This window comes from Capsella rubella, unplaced genomic scaffold (genome assembly GCF_000375325.1).
Source record: "Capsella rubella cultivar Monte Gargano unplaced genomic scaffold, Caprub1_0 scaffold_1, whole genome shotgun sequence".
NCBI classification, from domain to species: domain Eukaryota; kingdom Viridiplantae; phylum Streptophyta; class Magnoliopsida; order Brassicales; family Brassicaceae; genus Capsella; species Capsella rubella.
In genome coordinates this window covers 3,376,957-3,396,698 of record NW_006238923.1, presented here as the reverse complement: position 1 = coordinate 3,396,698, position 19,742 = coordinate 3,376,957, and the positions used below count along the sequence as shown (strand labels likewise).

Genomic DNA, 19,742 nt, shown 5'->3' with positions numbered 1-19,742 from the left:
TACTTGGAAACATACAAATCAAATAGTTGACGTAATGGAAACACCACCAGCGCGCCACCGCATATGTGAAATGTGCCGAATCAATTTCCTAGCAAACATATGATCTAATATATCATCCACAACAGCAATTATGGGCTTCACTAAAGACTCCTTTCAAACCTCTCATTGTTAACTCAACCACACAAGACTTGAAAAGCTTTGATGACTTTATCCTCTAACTACTAATAAAATTGACCAAAAGATACATCAAACAAATTGAACCATCAATTAGTTACCAAGACGAAGCCAACCAAATGGCACTAGTCCTTCTCGAAAGTCCAATTGAACAAGAGAGAGCCTCACGTCATAATCTTTGATGGATTTATGAATGACGACGACGACAAGAAGGTGATCATACCAATTCATAGATGTGTCGTCTCAATTAGCTTTTGATGGACTTTATGCTTACTTTATCAAAACTAGAAAGAAATAAGGTGCAGCTTGGTCTTTTCTTTGCGTAAATATAGATTTCGTACATCATCGTCATCATCAAAACAAAATATGGAAGTGAAGGTCTATCAACCACAAACATTCAACTTCCTCATGCATACACATATGCTTCTTCAATAGTCGATCTACACTTTGGACTAACGCTATTAATTTGGTTTCTTTTTAGCAGATATATAGTCTTATACTATACTATACACTACTTTATTATATGAGGTACAGCGGATTTGTTATGGTTTTGAGGATAGAGATATAAAAGATATGATTTGCGATAACAATAATTAAGATACTAGGAATCTTGAGCATCATTGCAAATAAAAAGAGGTATGGACCACTTCTATCTACTTCTTCTTGTGCGTCACACTCTCTACTCTCTAGTTTAAGTTAAATAAAAAGAGGGTCCACAGAAGTAGTCCGCGGGCGTGGTCGTAGGATCTTCTCGCTTTAATTGGTGTTTCACTCTATAATCAAAGCCCTAATTAAAATCGAGTTTTAATAAGGAACTTGTGTAACTTTAATTTAACCTACTCCATTAAGGTTTCTTAATCATTCCTTTACTCACTTTCTACGTGTGTCATATTGTTGCCTCTTTTACAGCACATGATACGGTGAGCTATTAGGTTGTACTACTATTCTGTTGTTTATACATACATTGATTAGTTGGTAAACTTATACAACTGTGCGTGCATCTCTAAAAATAGTACACCGCAGTGGTTATTTACTGAAGTGACTAAATTTCCTGTATTCAAAATTAAAACTTCATGCATGGAATGTATTGGTTACAAAAATTACTACATATATATATACTTGACTTATAAGTTTAGGGAAATGAATTTGTACATACATATATACTGTATGCAAAGTTAAGTGCAAGAGTTATATAATATGGTCCCATATATGGGAGTATATATATATATATAATTATTGGAGTAATGTCGTCGAAAGAGTTGTGTGCAAGTTTCAATTATCATAATTTGGTTGGATCTTAAATCCCTCTGCTTTGTTTTGCAATGATGAGAAGCATTTCCAAGTTGAATAAACAAGTTATACTTTCCCGGACCGAACCTAACTACATTTATAGATAATTACTACATCCTTCTTAAAACCATATATATATATATATATATATATATATATATATATATATATACGTTTTTATTTTATATAAATTTTAAAAATCAGAAATGACCTCCAAATATAGGATTTCTTGAGAACATATAATTTGACTCAATACTTAAATCTATTGACTGATTTAATTTTGAGAGAAGGAAAAGAACAACACATGTACTAATGTAAAAAAGTAGATATAGAGTAGCATAAATATTGCCCAAAAAAAAATAAAAAAAAAATAGAGTAGCATAAATAAAACACATGTATAGAGACAACAGCCGTGGCAAGTACACGAGAGAAGAGAGCTAGGGGATCAACTGGGGTGTTACAGACTTACAGCTAGTTTACAACTAACCAAGATTGTGGGGAGTTTTGACCAAATAATTAAAAGGTTTGACCATTTGATTTATTGGTTGTTAGCTTAGGGTGGGGGTAGTTATCTCATGCTTAAGCACTACGTAGTACTACGAAACTCTTTGTTTCTCCAAGTCTTACTCACAGCTGTAACTTGACTATAAGTTCTATACTTATAATCATTTTATTTTATTTTTTTAAAAAATAAATCGATAGTATAAGATTCCCTTATATTCCTTATGTTTCCTCCTATAAATATATTTTTTCTGTACTAATCTAGGATTTTCTTTAGTTGACCAAAAAAAAAAAGTTATTCGGTACATTAATTAGCATTCTGTAAATTTTCTCCATTAAAATCTCTTAATTAAAGAGAGGTTTTCAGGCAACTATCAATATTGCTAGCTGATTTTTTTTTTCTTTTTTTTGCTGTGATTTCTTATATTTTTATAGTAATGAGTATGAGTAATTGAGTATCGTTTTCGGAAAAATGAAAAAAGGAAATAAAAGAAGAATTAAGTCGTCAAAGTCTCTCGCCAGTTTAACTTTGCATGTATTCGGAAAATGACATCACGAACAAATAGTATCACCTAGATTTTAGGATCCTTCATAAAACTTTACGCACTGTAAAACTATAACGGCATTTTCAATAAAGCAGGATTTTTTTTTGTTTGCTGAAATGATTTTTTGTCCTCAACTTGCAATATTTGTTGAATTTACAAAAAAAAAAAAAACAATAATTCCCTTATGTCATATTCTTTTAGTAAATGTGAGATTATACTTTTCATTCTGAGAAATTAAGAAAGTATAAAAAATGATGTGATCACAACACTCACTATTAGAGTGAGTTTTAAATCCAAACAATTTTATTCAAAATGAAACTAAACAATCTAAAGTTAAAATTGTAATAGAAACGAAAAAATAGTAGTAGAAAAAGAATAAAAAAGAAAGATGTTGCTTGGATCCAACGGCGAGGAGATGAGATCTAAACGTAGTGGTTTAATCACACGGCTGTTACAAAAGCTGAACGTAAAAAAATGATTCCAAAAGAGGGGTTAGTTGGCACTCAGAACAAAAATATGAGTGTGTCACAGCAAAGAGTCTTCTGTTAGAATATTTAGTTGGCAATTTGTGTCAGTAAAAAATAATAATAATATTATCTACATATACACACACACATAATTATACTATTATATTTGTTCACATATATATACATGCATGTATATGGTACTTGTATATGATATAATATTCTAAAGCACATGTCAGAGAGTAGAAGCTAGAAAGCAAAGCTTGGGCATGAAGAGAAGAACCTCTTGCTTGTACATTGAGACTTTGAGATATTAACCAAAAAATTATATAACGAATGACACTCCCTTTTAATATAATATATTGTTTGAGAAATTGATTGAAAGCATGGTAAAGATCTGCAATTTTTTACCATTTAAAATGTCAAATCTACCTAACCTTAATTAGCTGCATTTCAGCAATAGATAGATATAGAACTGGTAAATATTACAATTGGATTCATAATTATGTTTAGAGGTTTGGTCTTTCTTGTGTTGGAAGGAAAAAAGTGAAAAAGGGTGGTAAAACTAGTGTAAATTAAAAAAAAAAAAACTTAAAAAGGTGTAAAAGTTAAGACATGTATTTATCAAAAGAAAAAAAGTTAGGCATGTTATTAGAGAGTGAGGGTAGATTAGGTTGTGTAATAATGAAAAAAAAAAAGAAAAGAGCAAAATAAAGCAGTTGGCTTGGCAGTAGTTGTTCTGTCTTTGTTATTATTATTTTTTTAATAATCATATTATTATGTCTCCTCTGTTTAGTCTCTCTCTGTGTATCTCAAATTAGGGGTAATCTATCAGCTTTATTTGTTCTCTTTCTCTAGGTCTTTTATTGCCCCATTAATTAAACACAATTATTATTACTGTTCCTTTTGATTCTATAAAAAGTTCAGAACTTGATGCTTGCATTGTTGCTTGTTCAAGTACCCAAACTTGTGAATCTCTCAGTGTTTTTTTTTTCTTTTTTTTAATAAAATTCTCTTACATTACCCCAATTCAAGCAAAAACAGCATTTGATACCCTTTCAATCGAGTGTACCATCTCTTCCCTTATATATCTGGTTTAGGTTTACAGTGATGATGTAAATTCCCCACCGAAGAATTTGATTCTTCTTTTGTACTCTTTCGAAAGCAACCACAATCTTGGAGTATCTCAAACAGGGTTTGTCTCCATAACATTCTTGCTCCTCTGTCTCAATTTCCTTCATATTTAAAATTCCACATACTTTCTCTCATAAGCTTACAACTACATTCATCTTTGAAAGGCCAAATCTTTTCTTTTTTTTGCTCCTCTCCCTCTTTCAAGAGATTGGTTATGAGATAGTGACTTTGCTCTCTCTCACACTCTTAAAAGCGAATCTACTTTTTTTTTTCTCTTTTCTTTTTCTCTCTCCCTGGTTAAGCTCTTGTGAGCTGTAACTTAGCTAAATCCGTTGCTTGTTACCACTTTATGCTCTGAAAGTTCTCAGCTTTCTTTGTCTATGATAAGTCTATTTTGTTCTCTTTAATTATTTTTCTTCCCTTGACTTGAGAGTACGAATAAGCATTTATCCTAGGGTTCTCTCTCCATACCTTCTCCTTCTCTTTCCTAAAAGAACCTGTGACTTGCTTCTGCTACATTTAGATTTGATGCTCTGTTGATTTGGTTTTTATCTTTTTTTTTAAAAATAAAAATTTCATATCTTCCTCTATATTTTTCCCCACTGTATAAAAATCTGCAAACTGGTTTGCTTCAGTTGTTTCCTTGCCAAAGTAGCAAAACCAGGTTTTGAAATTGGAAATTACTTTTCTTTAGAGGGTTCTTGTTTGGTTGTTGTTGAATCAGAAGAATGGGTGGTGAGAGTAATGAAGGAGAGATGGGTTTTAAGCATGGAGATGATGAGAGTGGGATCTCAAGAGTTGGAATTACGCCAATGCCCTTGTATGCAAAGGCAGATCCTTTCTTCTCTTCTGCAGATTGGGATCCAGTTGTCAATGGTGCTGGCGGCTTCTCTAGCTCTCATTACCCTTCAATGGCGATGGATAATCCAGGGATGAGTTGCTTCTCTCATTACCAACCCGGTTCGGGTTCGGGTTATGCTGCAGAGATGCCTCCGAGTCTTCTTCCGTTTGGTGATTGTGGTGGTGGTCAAATTGGTCATTTTCTTGGTTCAGACAAGAAAGGGGAAAGTGTTGGAAGATTGATCAGAGCTGGAGAGTCTCATCATGAGGATCATCATCAGGTTTCAGATGATGGTGTTCTTGGTGCTTCCCCAATTGGGAAAAGAAGGCTACCTGAAGCCGAATCACAATGGAACAAGGTAATAATAAACTTAACAGAAACTGGTTTTGGTAGCATTAGATTCCAAAGATTTGATAAGAACAATTAGAAAATACTGAAGCTTTAGATGGTTTGGGGCTGAACAAGTGAGTGTTGTTAAATTGGCAGAAAGCTGTGGAGGAATTTCAAGAAGACCCTCAAAGGGGAAGTGATCAGAGCCAGAAGAAACACAAAAATGATCAGAGTAAAGAGACTGTGAACAAAGAGAGCTCACAGAGCGAAGAAGCTCCGAAAGAAAACTACATTCATATGAGGGCAAGAAGAGGTCAAGCCACTAATAGTCACAGTCTTGCAGAAAGGGTAAGGACTCTTTTACCAATTATGAGTATTCGCTCTTTGTTTTCTGCCAATTACTGGTTCTGAGAGGGTTGCTGTTTCTTTTGTTGTTTGAAGGTTAGAAGAGAAAAAATCAGTGAAAGGATGAGATTGCTTCAAGAGCTTGTTCCCGGATGCAACAAGGTAGAGTGGGCTTAAGCTTAGAGGTTGCTTTTTAGCAGTTTAACTGCCTTTGCTGTCCAATAAAAAATATCTGAAAGTCTCCATTATTGTTAATTGTTTAACTAGATCACCGGTAAAGCAGTTATGCTCGATGAAATCATCAACTATGTTCAGTCATTGCAACAACAAGTTGAGGTAAGAATATCCCAACAATGCAAGATTCTTGAAACGCTCAAGTTAATTTGGAAACAGTATGGTCTGAAAGAATTTTTCGTTCTGATGATTATGTGTCACACTGCTGTAATTGTTTTTCAGTTTTTGTCTATGAAACTTGCAACGGTGAATCCAGAAATCAACGTTGATATAGACAGGATTCTTGCCAAAGATGTAAGAGCTCGAAATCCCTCAAAACTTTACATTGAAATAATAGTCTGCAAGTTATGAATAAGTAGTACTAAACCTGCCACTTTCTCCTTTCAGCTTTTGCAGTCCAGAGACAGGAACACTCCTACACTTGGGCTGAATCCTTTTACCGGTTTTCAAGGGACCATACCGAACCTTTCTACCACCACAAATCCACAATACAACTCATTACCTCAGGTAAGCAACAGAGCTAGAAGTATGAACACCATGTTCATTGTTTTGGCATTATTTACATGTCTCTTTATGATCTCATCTTGCAGACAACACTAGAGAGTGAACTACAAAACCTTTACCAGATGGGGTTCGTCTCAAATCCATCGACTATGTCCAGCTTCTCACCGAATGGTAACTAAAAGCGACTCAAACTTACTTCTCTTCGTCTCTCTGTATTTTCCAAATGTATTTATGTTTTTGATATTTTCTTGTTTTATCATAGGTCGATTGAAACCAGAGCTCTAGAAGTTGAAGGAAAACTTGCAGGGAGTTTGTATAGAAGATGGCTTTGGTTCTAAGTATCATATTGTGTTTCTTCCGTTCCATATTATTATTATTTTTCTAAAGCAGAAGGATTTGGATTCTCAGTTGTTGTTGTTTTATTTTCTCAACGAAGAATGCATTTATTAAATATGGAAATCAGAAAAGCATTGTTTTATCCAAGTCTAGCTATGTACAAGCATAATTTAAAAAAGAAATAGCCATTAGTGGAGTCCAGAACATAAGAACTCGATAATGGTCTATACCATATGAAGGTACTGAATGTAGTAGCTACTCGATCTTCAAACGCATGTCGAGGAGACAGAGAACAATAAAACAAAACATGGTTAATGGGAGAAGCCTTCTTATTATTATTACATAACAACTCGATAGAAGTGTGACAATAATATATGGAAGAATGCACTCTCGCCCAGTATTCAATATTCACACACGACTACACGAGGACGAGGGTAGCATCAAAAACGCCTAAATCCGTCTCCCTAGAACACACTTTAGTGCTACCCATCTCCAGACGTGGTTAGTCTCATGGATTGTTGGATACTAGTTGCTGCAACGCTTGGTTTTTGCGACTTTCTTTTTGTGGTAAAAAAAGGAAAATCTTATAAAAAAAAAGAAATGAATTCGGTTCGACAAGTTTTGAGTAAAAAAGGTAAATAATAATAGGAGTAATAAATTTTTTATTTCCTTTTTCTTTGCGTGTGATTGATTTATCACCAGCGAGATCGGAGAACAACTCAAATCTCTCCGGCCTAAACCATTCTCTCCGGCGAAATCCCTGAATTTTTAGGGAATCCAACCTTCACTGAGGATCAATCGAATTCCGATTCCATCAAGGTAAATCCAGATTCAGAGCTCGAAGATAGTGAGAAATTATAAGCGAAACGACTATGAGACAAGGACCAAGTTCTGAAGAAGATTGCTTTGGCTTGTTGAAGCAGTTTGAGCATGTTCTTGAATCTGACCCTCTTATGTGAGTATTAACGTTCTTCCCATCTGAGTAAATTAGTACGTGTAATCCTGTTTTTGAGTTTTGTATGACGTTGTTGTGATTGAATTGGTTCCTTCTTGTTCTCTTACCATTATCCTCACTCCTCAGTTCATGCGCTTCCTCTTATTACTTATAATTTGTCTCTCTGGATTCAGTGATGAAGTAGGGTTTATCCACCCCTCACAGTTCACCTTGCTGGATAAAGAAGCAGGTTCCTCCAATGTGTATCAACATGAAGTCCAACTCAACAGTGAAATCTCAAGAAAGTTCTGGAACCAACATCACAAATTGGGAATCTCTACTGATATACTTGTTCAATTATGTAAAGATGCCAAACATGTGTTTCTTCTTGCGCTTGATGAGTACAAATGCCATGGAAACGTATGTAGTGAGTCCCAAATTAAGAATATCTCTTGTTCCCCCTCTACTCCCGAGAGTGATGTCATGAAGCATAGCCAAGCTCTTTTGCTGTTAAGCTCAGATTTTGGAACTGCATGGAATGCTAGGTACTCATATAAGTAATAGTTGTTTTAATTGGCTTTATATGTTTCCTAGTGTTTAACTTCATCTTGTATGTGTGTCCTGGAGATAGGAAGTTTATATTGTCAAAAACGGATCAAATTTCCGCATTCACTGAAGAACTTCGTCTCTCTGGGCTCATTCTTTCAAATTCTCCAAAGAGTGAGTCAACATGGAGCCATAGGTCGGTCTTTATGATTTATTGTATTCATCAGAATCAATGTTTCCCATCATTATTATCCTTTGTTATGCAAACACACTTTCTGATAGTTTCTGTTATACACTGAATAGTTCCTACTTGTTCTTGTCCATTTACTTTCCTCATAATATTCGATTTTTATTTTAACAGAAGGTGGATAATTAAGATGATTTCTCGGAGATTTTCTACACCACAAGAGATTATAACCAAAGAATCTGAGTTAGTGGAATCAATAGGCGAGGTTTACTTCTAGATTTGATGATTTTAACTAATGAAGGTTCATCATATAGCTCATGAAATAAATATTGCTTTGTCCTAGTCTTCACAGTTTAGCTATTGTGTATATACTAAACGTTCTATCACTCCAAGATTTCTATTTGTTGATCCTCAAAGTCCATTCCTTACAATTCCTACTACTATGACAGACAACCACTTACTATGCTCCTAACCAAAATACATGCTTTTTGCAGAGATCAAAGATGAATTATCGTGCTTGGTATCACCGTTGCTGGTTGGTTTCCTACATGGCAATTGAGCAGGTAAATTACCTTCTACATTTCTTTGCTTCAGATATCTTTGATCTTTTGAATATTTTGTCTGAACTTGTAAACATTTTGTGTGGTCAGATTTCCTTAACTTTGCGACAAATCTCTGATTTCGTTAAATTGGTTACTTTTGTTAGCTATAAGTTTCATATGGTCTAAGATACACCATAAGTTTTTCTCTGATATGTGATTTCGATTACATATATATGTTGTCTGTTCCAGGTGATACAAGAGTTGAACAAATCTAAAGGGTGGGCAGGGCTTCATGTAGCCGATAGTTCTTGCTTCCATTATCGCAGAGTAAGAGTCGCACATATTCAGCTGACGTGATTGTGGTAAAGCTAGAGTATATATCAATCTAACTCACTCCAAGTTATGTTCGGTCTTGGAAGTAAAAAGTACATCTATCATTTTCCATTGAATCTGGTGAAGTGTTCCATGCAGCTCAACTTTTTTTTCTTCATTAATGTCCAGCGACTGATGCTCAAGGTTTTGGATTTCTTCTATGTGAAAGGAAACAATGTTTATGATAGAACTCAGGCACATAAAATCTGGAAGGTACGCTTTGTCTTCCTTACTAACCCATACCTGTTATGGTACCATTAATATTATGCCGGGTAATCTTATTTTCACATTTGTGCTACATGGATATGACAGGAAGAGCTGGTGTGGAACAAAGAATTGGTAGAACGTTATGTGGGGCGAGAGGTATGGTTGTCTTTGATTTTTAATCATAAACTAGTGTAGAGATGGGCATGTTATATAGATCTAGTATCGATATCTGTATTGTATTGTTGTAAAAGCTACTAATACATTCAACAATGTGTTTGACTGGTAGGAGAGTATGACCAAGTTAAATTTTGTATATTGTCCCCTATTATAGAACAACGAGGTTGGATTTTGCAAACGTAGCCCAAGTACAGATTTTCTCTTTTGTGAGCTATCATTGCGATAGTGGTTTGGACGACAAAGAGAGTTTTCTAAACAGTTTGTTGTCATGCTACTATGGAGATGTTCGAATTAGTGACTTATTTGAGTTCTTACACTTTTTCTATCAGGCACTATGGCTTCATCGACGGTTCCTCTCTCTTAATTGGATAATGTATTTTGCTTGCAACCATTCAGATGTTTCACCTGAACCCGGAGAGAGTAGTATCATTATGAATGAAGAAATTGCCAACTTCATCAATAATGAGATCCATCTTCTAGAATCTTGTATGACAGTTCCGGATACCAAATTTGAAGATTTTCAAGCTCAAGCATTGCATGCTGTTGCCTATATGCTATGGCTGACAAAGGTAACAGTGGTCATTAAAAAAATTGCCGTTATTGTCAATCACATAAGTGCAGAAAAATCCAAGAATAGGTTGAGAGTATTCCGTATAGCAGAATGATATAAATATGGTGGACCTGAGACGTTTCCTCTTTTTATATTTTGAGAGTTATTTTACTTTGATGAATTCATTGATTTATGCTATGTGCATTCGTTTGTGAGCAGAAAATACCAGAATTGTGGAGAATGCTCGAGGAGAAGCTGGGAAGAGAGAAAGTGAAGTGTTTACTGAGCATAATAGGTGAAGAGAGACCATCACTTTTGCTTCATTTGGTGAATGTCTGAAGATTCTTCTGAGATTTCAAATACAATTATCTTTTCTCCACATTTACGTTAATAGCTGGAAGAAAGACTGCATTCTGCGTAAATTGTTGTCAAACCATGTCTCAGAATCTGTTTGACTTTTTTTTTTTGCCTCTGCCGACAATAGCTTAATCTAAGTTGATTAATGAAGAATTTAACCGACAAATCTCCGTTATGAAGTATTTTGCAGAGTCTTTGAGTGATGGTAATGGTATAACCAAACCTATGATTAAAAAGGACGAAAAAACAAATTAAGCTTCCAAATTGAGTAAAGATTAAAAGTAGTAATACGTATTTTGGAAAGTTGTAATATTATTGTTGTTGACCAGCGAAAGAGATTACCAAATCGGTTAAAAGCATACCTCATAAAGCATGTATAAAAGGGATCAAGCTATTATAGTCAAATGGGGAATATTTAATGAGACGGGTCCTTGTAATGGGTCTCACTGTCACACTTCAACCACGCGGATCATACAGGGGATTAGAGAGATGTATGCTACCTTTTCAATTTTCCCGGGCAAAAAAAGAGAAACTGTTTTTAACTGTCGTTTTCAAATTCCACGTGTAACAATCGAGTGGATTTGGTTAAAATCTGACGGACAAAAATTCGCCGACAAGGTAGTCACCATCGCAGGGTATTATTATGTCCTTTACCGACGTGATACTAGTTTGAGGCCATTGTTGTTACGCCACGTCAGATGATCTGGCAATTTACAACACCCAACGTGGAATTCTTCTTTCAATAATGATATACATATATATGTATTTTTCAGTTATCCTCTTCCTTTTTCCCTCTAAAGTAATTAGACCCAAAATTAAATAAAAATCTTCATCTAATCAGAACATTATCTCTCCTTTTGAAAAAGAAAAAAACAAAAAACAATTAATAAGTTTGAATTTGTAGATTTTATTTAATTTGTGCAAATTGCAAAAGAAAAAAAAGAAGCGAATTCTCAGCGGGATTGGGTTGGTTAAAAAGCAACAAGTTAGGGTTTTTGATTCTCCTCCGGGTTTTCGATTCCTTCCAAGTCAAAGCAAAGCATTACCTTTTCGTCCATGTGAGTCAGAAATTTTCTTTATTTTCGGGTTTTTTTTTCTGTATAACTTTGTTGGAGAATTGTCTTACAATTTTCGTTGTTTGTTGATTCACCTCAAACTCTTTTGCAATTTCGATCCAATCTCATCATCTGGGTTTGTTTTTTTTTTTTTTTTTGGTTTTTGATTGGTGTATTGAGAGTTCATGGCGCGAATCAAACTATGGTTGTTTTTCTTCGATTCCCCTGTTCATGGTGTGTTCTTGTTGTTTTTTTTTTTTTTTTGCTTCTATGAAATTGTGGGTTGCGTTAGTCTATCATAGAAGATGATGAGAGGTTAGATAGTCTTTATCATCTGCTTTTACCGCAACTTTAGAGAGTTCAATTAGACTTTTTGATATCGGTCTTAGGTTGCTCCGAACGTGGAAAGTTTTCGGCTTTTTCAATTTTTGTTCCTGCCCTTTTTCTCCTAATAATTGGTGTTTTACAACTGATAAAAGTGTGAGGTTACGTTACTTTTGCACCTTTTTATATCACTCCCTAATCACAACAACTTAATAAGTATATGTTAGGTTAAATTACAATTCCTGCCTCTAGTTGATAGATTTCTCTGTTTCAACATTACTACTTGCTTCATGACTATATCTCTTTCAAGCATCCTAGATATTTCTGCTTTAGATTGCAAAGCTTTCTAATTTTCTACGTTCCTAACTATTTTGTTCTATCCAATTTTTGTTTTTCCTTACAGATCTTTTGACGACTTACGTTCTTGCTGTGCATTGTTCTTAGTCTTCCATCTTCCTGCGCTTGATCAGCTATTATGTTCTTCTCTGCCTTCACTTTTTAGTAAGGCAGGGTTTGAACTAAAACTGAGATGGATATCTCTGCACTTTTAACGTCTGCTGGGATTAATATTGCGATATGCATCGTCCTTGTATCCCTTTATTCCATTCTCCGAAAGCAGCCAGCCAATTATTGTGTTTACTTTGGCCGAATGCTTTCTAGCGGAAGAGTTAAACGTCATGATCCTCACTGGTATGAGAGGTTTGCACCCTCTCCAAGTTGGATCCTGAAAGCTTGGGAAACTACTGAGGACGAGATGTTGGCTGCTGCTGGTTTGGATGCTGTGGTTTTTATCAGAATGGTCATTTGCAGGTTAATGATACTTCACCAAAAACTTGCTTTTCAGGTTTTATTGTAATTGAATGGATATACATGGTGTTTTTCTTCTTCTTCTTCTTCTTCTACGATCTAGCACGTGTTTTGTTTCTTTGTGGTGTTAGTGTATGTTTTGTTAAGAACAACTCTCACGGTTGGTTTATCTTTCTTCTTTTAACTCTGCAGCATTCGTATTTTCTCAGTCGTTGCAGTCGTTTGCATTGCCTTTGTTCTGCCTGTTAACTATTATGGACAAAAGATGGAGCACAAGGAGGTCCATTTGGAGTCGCTGGGCGTATTCACAATTGAGAACCTTGACCAACGCTCACGATGGTAAACTGGCAGCATGTCTCACTAATATTGTCAGATAATATGCATAGCCTCTATTTTCTACCTGATTATGTTTCTGTGCAGGAGATTAAATGGTGGCATTTCACAAATAGTTTTCTTAAATAGATACGCTACCAGTATTCTGTTCAGTGAAAGCAAAATGCTGAGTCTAGTTTCCCTCTTTTTATTTCCAGGCTGTGGGTTCATTGTCTCTCATTGTACATCATATCCTCGGCAGCATGTGCTCTTCTTTACTTTGTGAGAATCTTACACCTTGGTTCATGTGATGCTTTCTGATTTTCGCTATTCCATCATTTCGTTTTGGTCTCTCTCTCACTCTGTTTATATGTGTTTTGCCACTGTAGGAGTATAAGAACATAACCAAAAGGAGGCTTGCCCATATTACTGAATCTGCCTCAAAGCCAAGCCATTTTACTGTTCTTATTCGTGCTATTCCTCAGTCTCCTGAGCAGTCCTACAGCGAAACAGTGAGCAATTACTTCACAAATTACTATGCACCAAGCTATGTGTCGCACCTAATGGTCTACCGTGATGGGTTCATTCAGAGGATGAAGGTATGTGTTTTGATTTATTCATGCAACATGTTGACTTGATTATCAGTTACTTGTTTTTTTTGGTTTTGAGTTTTCTGTCGGATTAGAAATAAAATTTCCATCTAATATCTCAGCGAGGTTGACCATATTAAAATAGGACTCTTCTAGAAGAAAATAACAAAGCTATTGCTCTTTGTCAAGGAATGTGATTTAACCTTTTTCACACTTACCATGTTTCATCCTTTATAACCAAAAAAAACCCACTTCATGTGTATTCTTGATGTAGGAAGATATAGGAAGTGGATTATAATTTTGATGCATATTCTTTGAGTACTAATTTAGTTTTTCAATGGTAGCATTTTTTATGATATTGAGGTTCCTTTGATGTTACATTAGTTTCTTGTTGGCTATCTGATTAGAATTTTGAATGGAACAAACTTGGTAAACAACATGTCGATGGTGTGTGATCGTGATAACATATAGTTGAAGTGCAGTGATCTATTTTGGAGCATAATTGAGTTAATTAGATTCTAATAATGTCAATTTTCTATTTCAGAATGAAACAGAGAGGATGTGTCAGGCTATAAAACATGTTTCTCCTGATTTAAGTTGTAACCCGAGCTTGAAGTCATGCACCTTTTGTGGGCCTGCAGCCACAAATTCTTTTCAAATCCTCTCTAACGAGGCAGACGATGCGAAAACACTGGAGCTTGGTGAGTTGACTTTGGCTACGACTGAGGAAGTAAGGAATTCTAGGCATTGTGTGTGGTTTCTACCTGTTATCTGGTTTAGTCATAGTGTCAGCGCGTGAAATGTGTATCTAAGGCTTTTTTAATTCTCATTTGCAGGAACGTCCTGTTGCGTTTGTGTTTTTCAAGAGTCGTTATGATGCTCTTGTCGTTTCGGAGGTTCTTCAAACACCAAATCCTATGTTATGGGTGGCAGACTTAGCTCCAGAGCCTCATGATGTTCATTGGAGGAATCTCAGAATACCTTATCGGCAACTTTGGATGCGAAGAATAGCAACCCTTGTTGGTGCTATTGCCTTCATGTTTGTGTTTCTTTTTCCTGTTACCTTTGTTCAAGGGCTGACTCAACTAAAGACGCTATCCAAGAATTTCCCTTTCCTAAAAGACCTCTTGAACAAGTGAGTATCTTGCAGTTTCCTTACTTGTGTACTCAGTAATAGAAGGTTCTTGTTCGTATTCTTCCAAACATGACATAGAGTTGGCACCAAAGAGTAGGTGTCGCTACGTTGCTTATAGTGAATTGCAAGAGGCGTACAATCAGAGCGGCTAGACAGTTGATCTCTTTATGCAAGATTTTTCTAGATCCAAAAGCGCAGAAAAAGAGAGCAAGAAGAGTCTATGTAATCAATTTGTTTTCATTACATGTCAATCTAATCATCTCTTTGAAAAACATTGCAGGAGGAATTTTATAAACCAGGTCATCACAGGGTACTTACCAAGTGTGATATTGGTACTATTCCTTACTGCCGTTCCACCATTGATGATGTACTTTTCAACCTTGGAGGGATGTGTTTCTCGGAGTCTAAGAAAGAAAAGTGCATGTATTAAAGTTTTATACTTCACCATCTGGAATGTGTTTTTCGTCAACATTCTATCAGGCTCTGTTATCAGGCAATTAAGCGTCTTGTCTAGTGTGAGGGACATACCTGCACAACTTGCGAAACTAGTTCCAGCACAGGTAAATTTAGGTGTTCCTTTTACACTTCTGAGTGTATCTATGTTTGTTATTATCTATAATGTTAACAGTAAGAAAATATTCATTGACTGCAGGCTGGCTTCTTCATGACCTATTGTTTCACGTCTGGCTGGGCCGGTTTGGCATGTGAAATCATGCAACCTGTTGGTCTAATCTGGAACCTGATATCAAAAGTTATTATCAAGAACAAGGAGGCCTCGTATGAAACACTTAGGTTTCCGTACCATACGGAAATTCCGCGACTACTCTTGTTCGGGCTCCTGGGATTCACCAATTCAGTCATAGCGCCTCTAATACTGCCATTCCTGTTGATCTACTTTTTCCTCGCATATCTTATATACAAAAATCAGGTACGTGAAAGAGGCATATCTGCCCTGATTTCTTATATGTACACCTCTTTTTGTAGAAGCACTTCAAGAAGTTGTGACATAGACACCTTAATCCGTGGTGATTGATTACTAAGTAGCTGTTCTGCACTAACCCAGCCCTTTTAATACGACTATATACTTTCGTTACTTTGCAGATAATCAACGTCTATATTACAAAATATGAAAGTGGTGGACAATATTGGCCTGTCTTTCACAACACGACAATCTTTTCACTGATCTTGTCCCAAGTTATTGCTCTAGGCTTTTTTGGTTTAAAGCTATCAACAGTTGCTTCAGGTTTCACCATTCCATTAATTCTTCTGACTCTTCTGTTTAGTGAGTATTGTCGGCAGAGGTTTGCACCCATATTCCAGAAATATCCAGCCGAGGTACATATATTCCCCACCATTTTTTCCTAACCTCGATTTGCATCTCCTGGGAGATCTTGACGTGTGAGTTTCTTTCAGATTCTTATCGCTATGGACCGAGCAGATGAGGTGTCAGGAAAGATGGAAGAGATACATAACAACTTGAAAGTTGCATACTCTCAGATACCATCGTGTTCTCAGGAATCGAGCAAAGCTTGTTGCAGTTCACCTCGTTCAGATCAGGAGTTACCAGATTCTGAACAATTAAAGCCTGAGAAAGAGAATCTTAAAGCCGAATACATATGGGCGTTCCAGAGAAGTAAATATGGTGATGATCTTGAGGTGAAATCCTGTCCCAGTGCTTCACCAAATCGTTATTCTCCGGCATTTGCTGAGATATACAAACGAACTTAAAAATACTTTGAGCTACAATGAATGCTTGACTCTGCAGAAGAAAAAGTTTTCAGAATTGAGTTACAATTTTAGAAGTTGAGACCTTTATGGGTGATGAAAGTAAGAAGTGGGGAAGCCATGGAAACATATACAGTTCTGTCTGCTAAAGTGAAATGTGAATTTTATAGTTACTGCAGGAGGAAATGAAACTATGCCCGGAAACACTTTTGTACACCTCGAAGATTCTTTTAGAGTAGTTTTGTGAAGGACAATGATATTACTAAATAGAAAGGGCAAAAGAGCCTGTTTCTGTCTCGTATATAAATGTACATAAAAGTGTTTTCATTTTTGTGTATACACAGCTTAAAATGCAAAGTAATCTCCTTGAATATTGGTTTCTCAGTTGATATTCATGACCCATCCCTTGTTGTCTTCTATCAATCCTGTTTGGATAGAGACAAGGATGGAACGCAGTTTCAGGCAGACAGATTCATCCCCGGTTTTATATTCTACCCTGAATGTTTCAGAAATATTACATCAGTCCAAATATTTGCTTAAAAGTGTTGAGTAAAACTTGATCTATGCATCATGAGTTCTTACCTTTTGTTCTGATATGTTATAGTGCCTACAGGAGCAACTACTACTGCAGTTCCGGTGCAAAAGACTTCATCTGCATCCATTACTTCATCCACATGAACTGCCCTCTCTACTACCTGATTTCATAACTCTAAGTGTGAAACTTAACCAAGTTTAGTATTTGGTTGTTTAGTGTGAAACAGTTCGATCTTGTATTACCTTATAACCTTGATCACTTGCGATCTCCATTATACTTTTCCGCGTAATACCCTCAAGAATTGTTCCATTAGTTTCAGGAGTTGAGATTGTTCGACCCTAAATCAATCAATGATACAATTAGGATGCAACAAAGAGACTATACTGGAAACACCTCGATATATCTATATATACCTTCACAACAAAGACATTGCAAGAAGAAGCCTCCTCTAGATACTGCTTCTTGACAGAATCAAGATAAAGAACGTCTGAAAACCCGAGGCTCTTGGCTCTGCTCAGTGCTTTCAAAACCTACACACACATATATGGTTTATCAAAACTTTTTTGCCACAGGACTATGAAACTAATAAAGTTGGTTTCAGCACTTACTGGGGCATAATTTGTGATGCTCTTGACCCCTCCAGCTCCACCAGGAGCTGCACGGACATACTCTTCCTCAACATAGAGGTTAAGAGCAGCCACCCCTTCCTACAGACCAGTGAAGAAAACATTTGCTAGTCGTTCTCATCGCAAAAAATATTGGACCTAAAGAGAAATATATATACCTTGAAGTAGTTACCAACTGGAGATGCATAGACAATGAATGTATATTCAGGTGCAGGGCCTAAACCAAGAATAGGACCACTTCCCATCAACAGAGGCCTAATGTACAAAGTCCCTTTCCCTGTAGGAGGAACCTGACCAAACACATCACTCATTAGATCCCATAAGTCCATAACAAACCTCTTCAGAATTTGGTACAAGAAAACATATTTTACCCAACGTTTATTGGCGAGAGCGATTTGTTTAACCGCATTAACAAACTGATCAACTGAAGGAGAAGGCATGAGCATTCGTTCAGCACCAAGCTTCATTCGGATAGCGTTTTGATCCGGGCGAAAAAGAAGAAGCTTCCCATCTTCTTTCCTGTATGCTTTTGTACCTTCATATATCGCCTACGGATAATCCCAAAACGTCCATTGGTCAGACAGTACTCCAGAGAAAAATCAAGAAACATACGGGTTTACAAAATCCTTGCCTGTCCATAGTTTAAGACTCCAGCAGAAGGACTTAGCTGAATATTTCCATAGGGACTAACTTCTCCTTCAGTAAATGCACCGTCTTTTGAGCATTTCATGACATACATGTAATCAGCTGGAGTTAGACCAAACCCCAGATTATCCCAATCCAAATCCGCATACTCATCATCCCCATTTCTATATAATACAAAAACAACAACTATAGAAACAGAGCTTTCAAATGGTAAAAGGCAATTTTCACATGAGTTTCTTGAATCATAAAACTTACTGATAAATAGGTTTCTTACGCTCTTCTCTCAAGGCCGTGGCAGCTTGTGCGTTGTACTTGGCGAAAGTCTGTAGCTGTGTCTCATCGGAAAAAGAAAAAAAAATTACATAAAAACATGTTGCATATGAGATATGAGTTTTGTCTGGGTAAGAAACATTAGATTGTAAAAACAAGACCGTTTTGTCAGTTTATACCGTACGAATATGTAAATGAAGAGGTAGAGCCAAATTTTTGCGTAGAGATGAGAATGCTTTGATCATCTTCACGATTACAGAGCCCTCTGTTTTGGTTGTGAAGTAAAATTCTATTGATTTAATATAACAAATTACACAACAATTATATAAAGAAACAAAGAGAGAATTTTCTTGAAAATGATTTAAGCAGGAAAAAGAAGGTGGCCGAAGAAAACACGAAGAACAGTGTCAAATTAAGTATCCAACACGTAAGTGATTGCAATATGTGAATGTGCAAATCGTTGAACTTTTTTGTTTTTTTATAATTTTTTTTTTCTTTTTATCTTTTTTTTGAGTTGGAAATTGGTAAGAGTTCTTATCTTGTTTTTGGTGTTATTATTAATAGTATTTTTTTTTGCTATTTGCTTCGTCACTTGTGTCTATCTGCCCTGAGCAGATCTACCCTAGACGTGTCTCTCTGAAACTAGGCTTTTAACGAAATTAACGGTCCTTTTTCTCGTTTTAATGGTGTAAGGTAAAGGAAGAGCTTTTGTTTTGTGGTCTACCTTCAAATCCTATCTTTGAACAGTATGTATACTTTTGTAAGTAGGTATAAATATCAATTTAGCAAAGTTTTTCTTTGGCACGCAATTACCAAAATTATTGATACAAATATTCTATCTCGTGTGTATTTTTCTCGATACAGTATATTGATTGATCCAAGGTTACTGTTATTACAGTAAACACGAGAGATGTGATAGACACGTTAGATCCAGGAGGTCTTTGTCGGATAACAACTTTAACTCAACGTCTTCGTCCTAGCTATAACAACTACCCGAATAGGAAATAAACACGTTGTGGAGTTAGACAGCCACGTCAGACGTGACTCGTGAGCTTCTTTATCCGATAACAACGTTTTTGCTTGAGTTTGAGTATGTGTCCCTTTTGCAATATCGTCGTCGTATATATTAGTGTCTTCGTCTCTTAGTA

General features: G+C 36.0%; 4 protein-coding genes across 6 annotated transcripts; 3 read left to right on the top strand and 1 right to left on the bottom strand.

The window, feature by feature from the left end:
• Window positions 1-3,942: 3,942 nt before the first annotated feature.
• LOC17898139 (transcription factor bHLH74) lies at window positions 3,943-6,845 on the top strand. Its single transcript, XM_023789485.1, has 8 exons — window positions 3,943-5,307; window positions 5,436-5,627; window positions 5,721-5,786; window positions 5,892-5,960; window positions 6,081-6,152; window positions 6,246-6,365; window positions 6,449-6,533; window positions 6,625-6,845. Exons 1-8 carry the CDS (start codon window positions 4,837-4,839, stop codon window positions 6,645-6,647), a joined length of 1,098 nt encoding a protein of 365 aa, XP_023645253.1. The 5' UTR covers window positions 3,943-4,836; the 3' UTR covers window positions 6,648-6,845.
• Window positions 6,846-7,346: 501 nt separating this feature from the next.
• Window positions 7,347-10,736, top strand: LOC17896855 (protein prenyltransferase alpha subunit repeat-containing protein 1). 2 transcript variants are annotated; one of them, XM_023777358.1, is made up of 10 exons: window positions 7,347-7,653; window positions 7,827-8,177; window positions 8,264-8,374; window positions 8,540-8,630; window positions 8,860-8,928; window positions 9,157-9,234; window positions 9,409-9,492; window positions 9,592-9,642; window positions 9,981-10,232; window positions 10,433-10,736. In XM_023777358.1, exons 1-10 carry the CDS (start codon window positions 7,571-7,573, stop codon window positions 10,550-10,552), a joined length of 1,290 nt encoding a protein of 429 aa, XP_023633126.1. In that variant the 5' UTR covers window positions 7,347-7,570; the 3' UTR covers window positions 10,553-10,736. The 2 variants fall into 2 exon arrangements, with proteins under 2 accessions (XP_023633126.1, XP_006307601.1); XM_006307539.2 differs by having other exon boundaries at window positions 7,348-7,653; window positions 9,993-10,232.
• Window positions 10,737-11,442: 706 nt separating this feature from the next.
• On the top strand, window positions 11,443-16,879 carry LOC17899181 (CSC1-like protein At1g10090). 2 transcript variants are annotated; one of them, XM_006303095.2, is made up of 11 exons: window positions 11,443-11,628; window positions 12,353-12,759; window positions 12,949-13,095; window positions 13,287-13,350; window positions 13,458-13,667; window positions 14,203-14,388; window positions 14,495-14,793; window positions 15,074-15,353; window positions 15,446-15,721; window positions 15,895-16,128; window positions 16,207-16,879. In XM_006303095.2, the coding sequence occupies exons 2-11, from the start codon at window positions 12,479-12,481 to the stop codon at window positions 16,519-16,521; spliced, it is 2,292 nt and encodes a 763-aa protein (XP_006303157.1). In that variant the 5' UTR covers window positions 11,443-11,628; window positions 12,353-12,478; the 3' UTR covers window positions 16,522-16,879. The 2 variants fall into 2 exon arrangements, with proteins under 2 accessions (XP_006303157.1, XP_023645007.1); XM_023789239.1 differs by lacking the exon at window positions 11,443-11,628 and adding an exon at window positions 11,843-11,859.
• On the bottom strand, window positions 16,778-18,998 carry LOC17900879 (branched-chain-amino-acid aminotransferase 2, chloroplastic). The gene is made up of 10 exons (XM_006304977.2): window positions 18,774-18,998; window positions 18,580-18,653; window positions 18,311-18,488; window positions 18,051-18,227; window positions 17,838-17,969; window positions 17,662-17,760; window positions 17,467-17,583; window positions 17,296-17,391; window positions 17,101-17,213; window positions 16,778-17,014 (listed from the first exon to the last, which is right to left on the bottom strand). The coding sequence occupies exons 1-10, from the start codon at window positions 18,837-18,839 to the stop codon at window positions 16,900-16,902; spliced, it is 1,167 nt and encodes a 388-aa protein (XP_006305039.1). The 5' UTR covers window positions 18,840-18,998; the 3' UTR covers window positions 16,778-16,899.
• Between the last annotated feature and the right edge of the window lie 744 nt (window positions 18,999-19,742).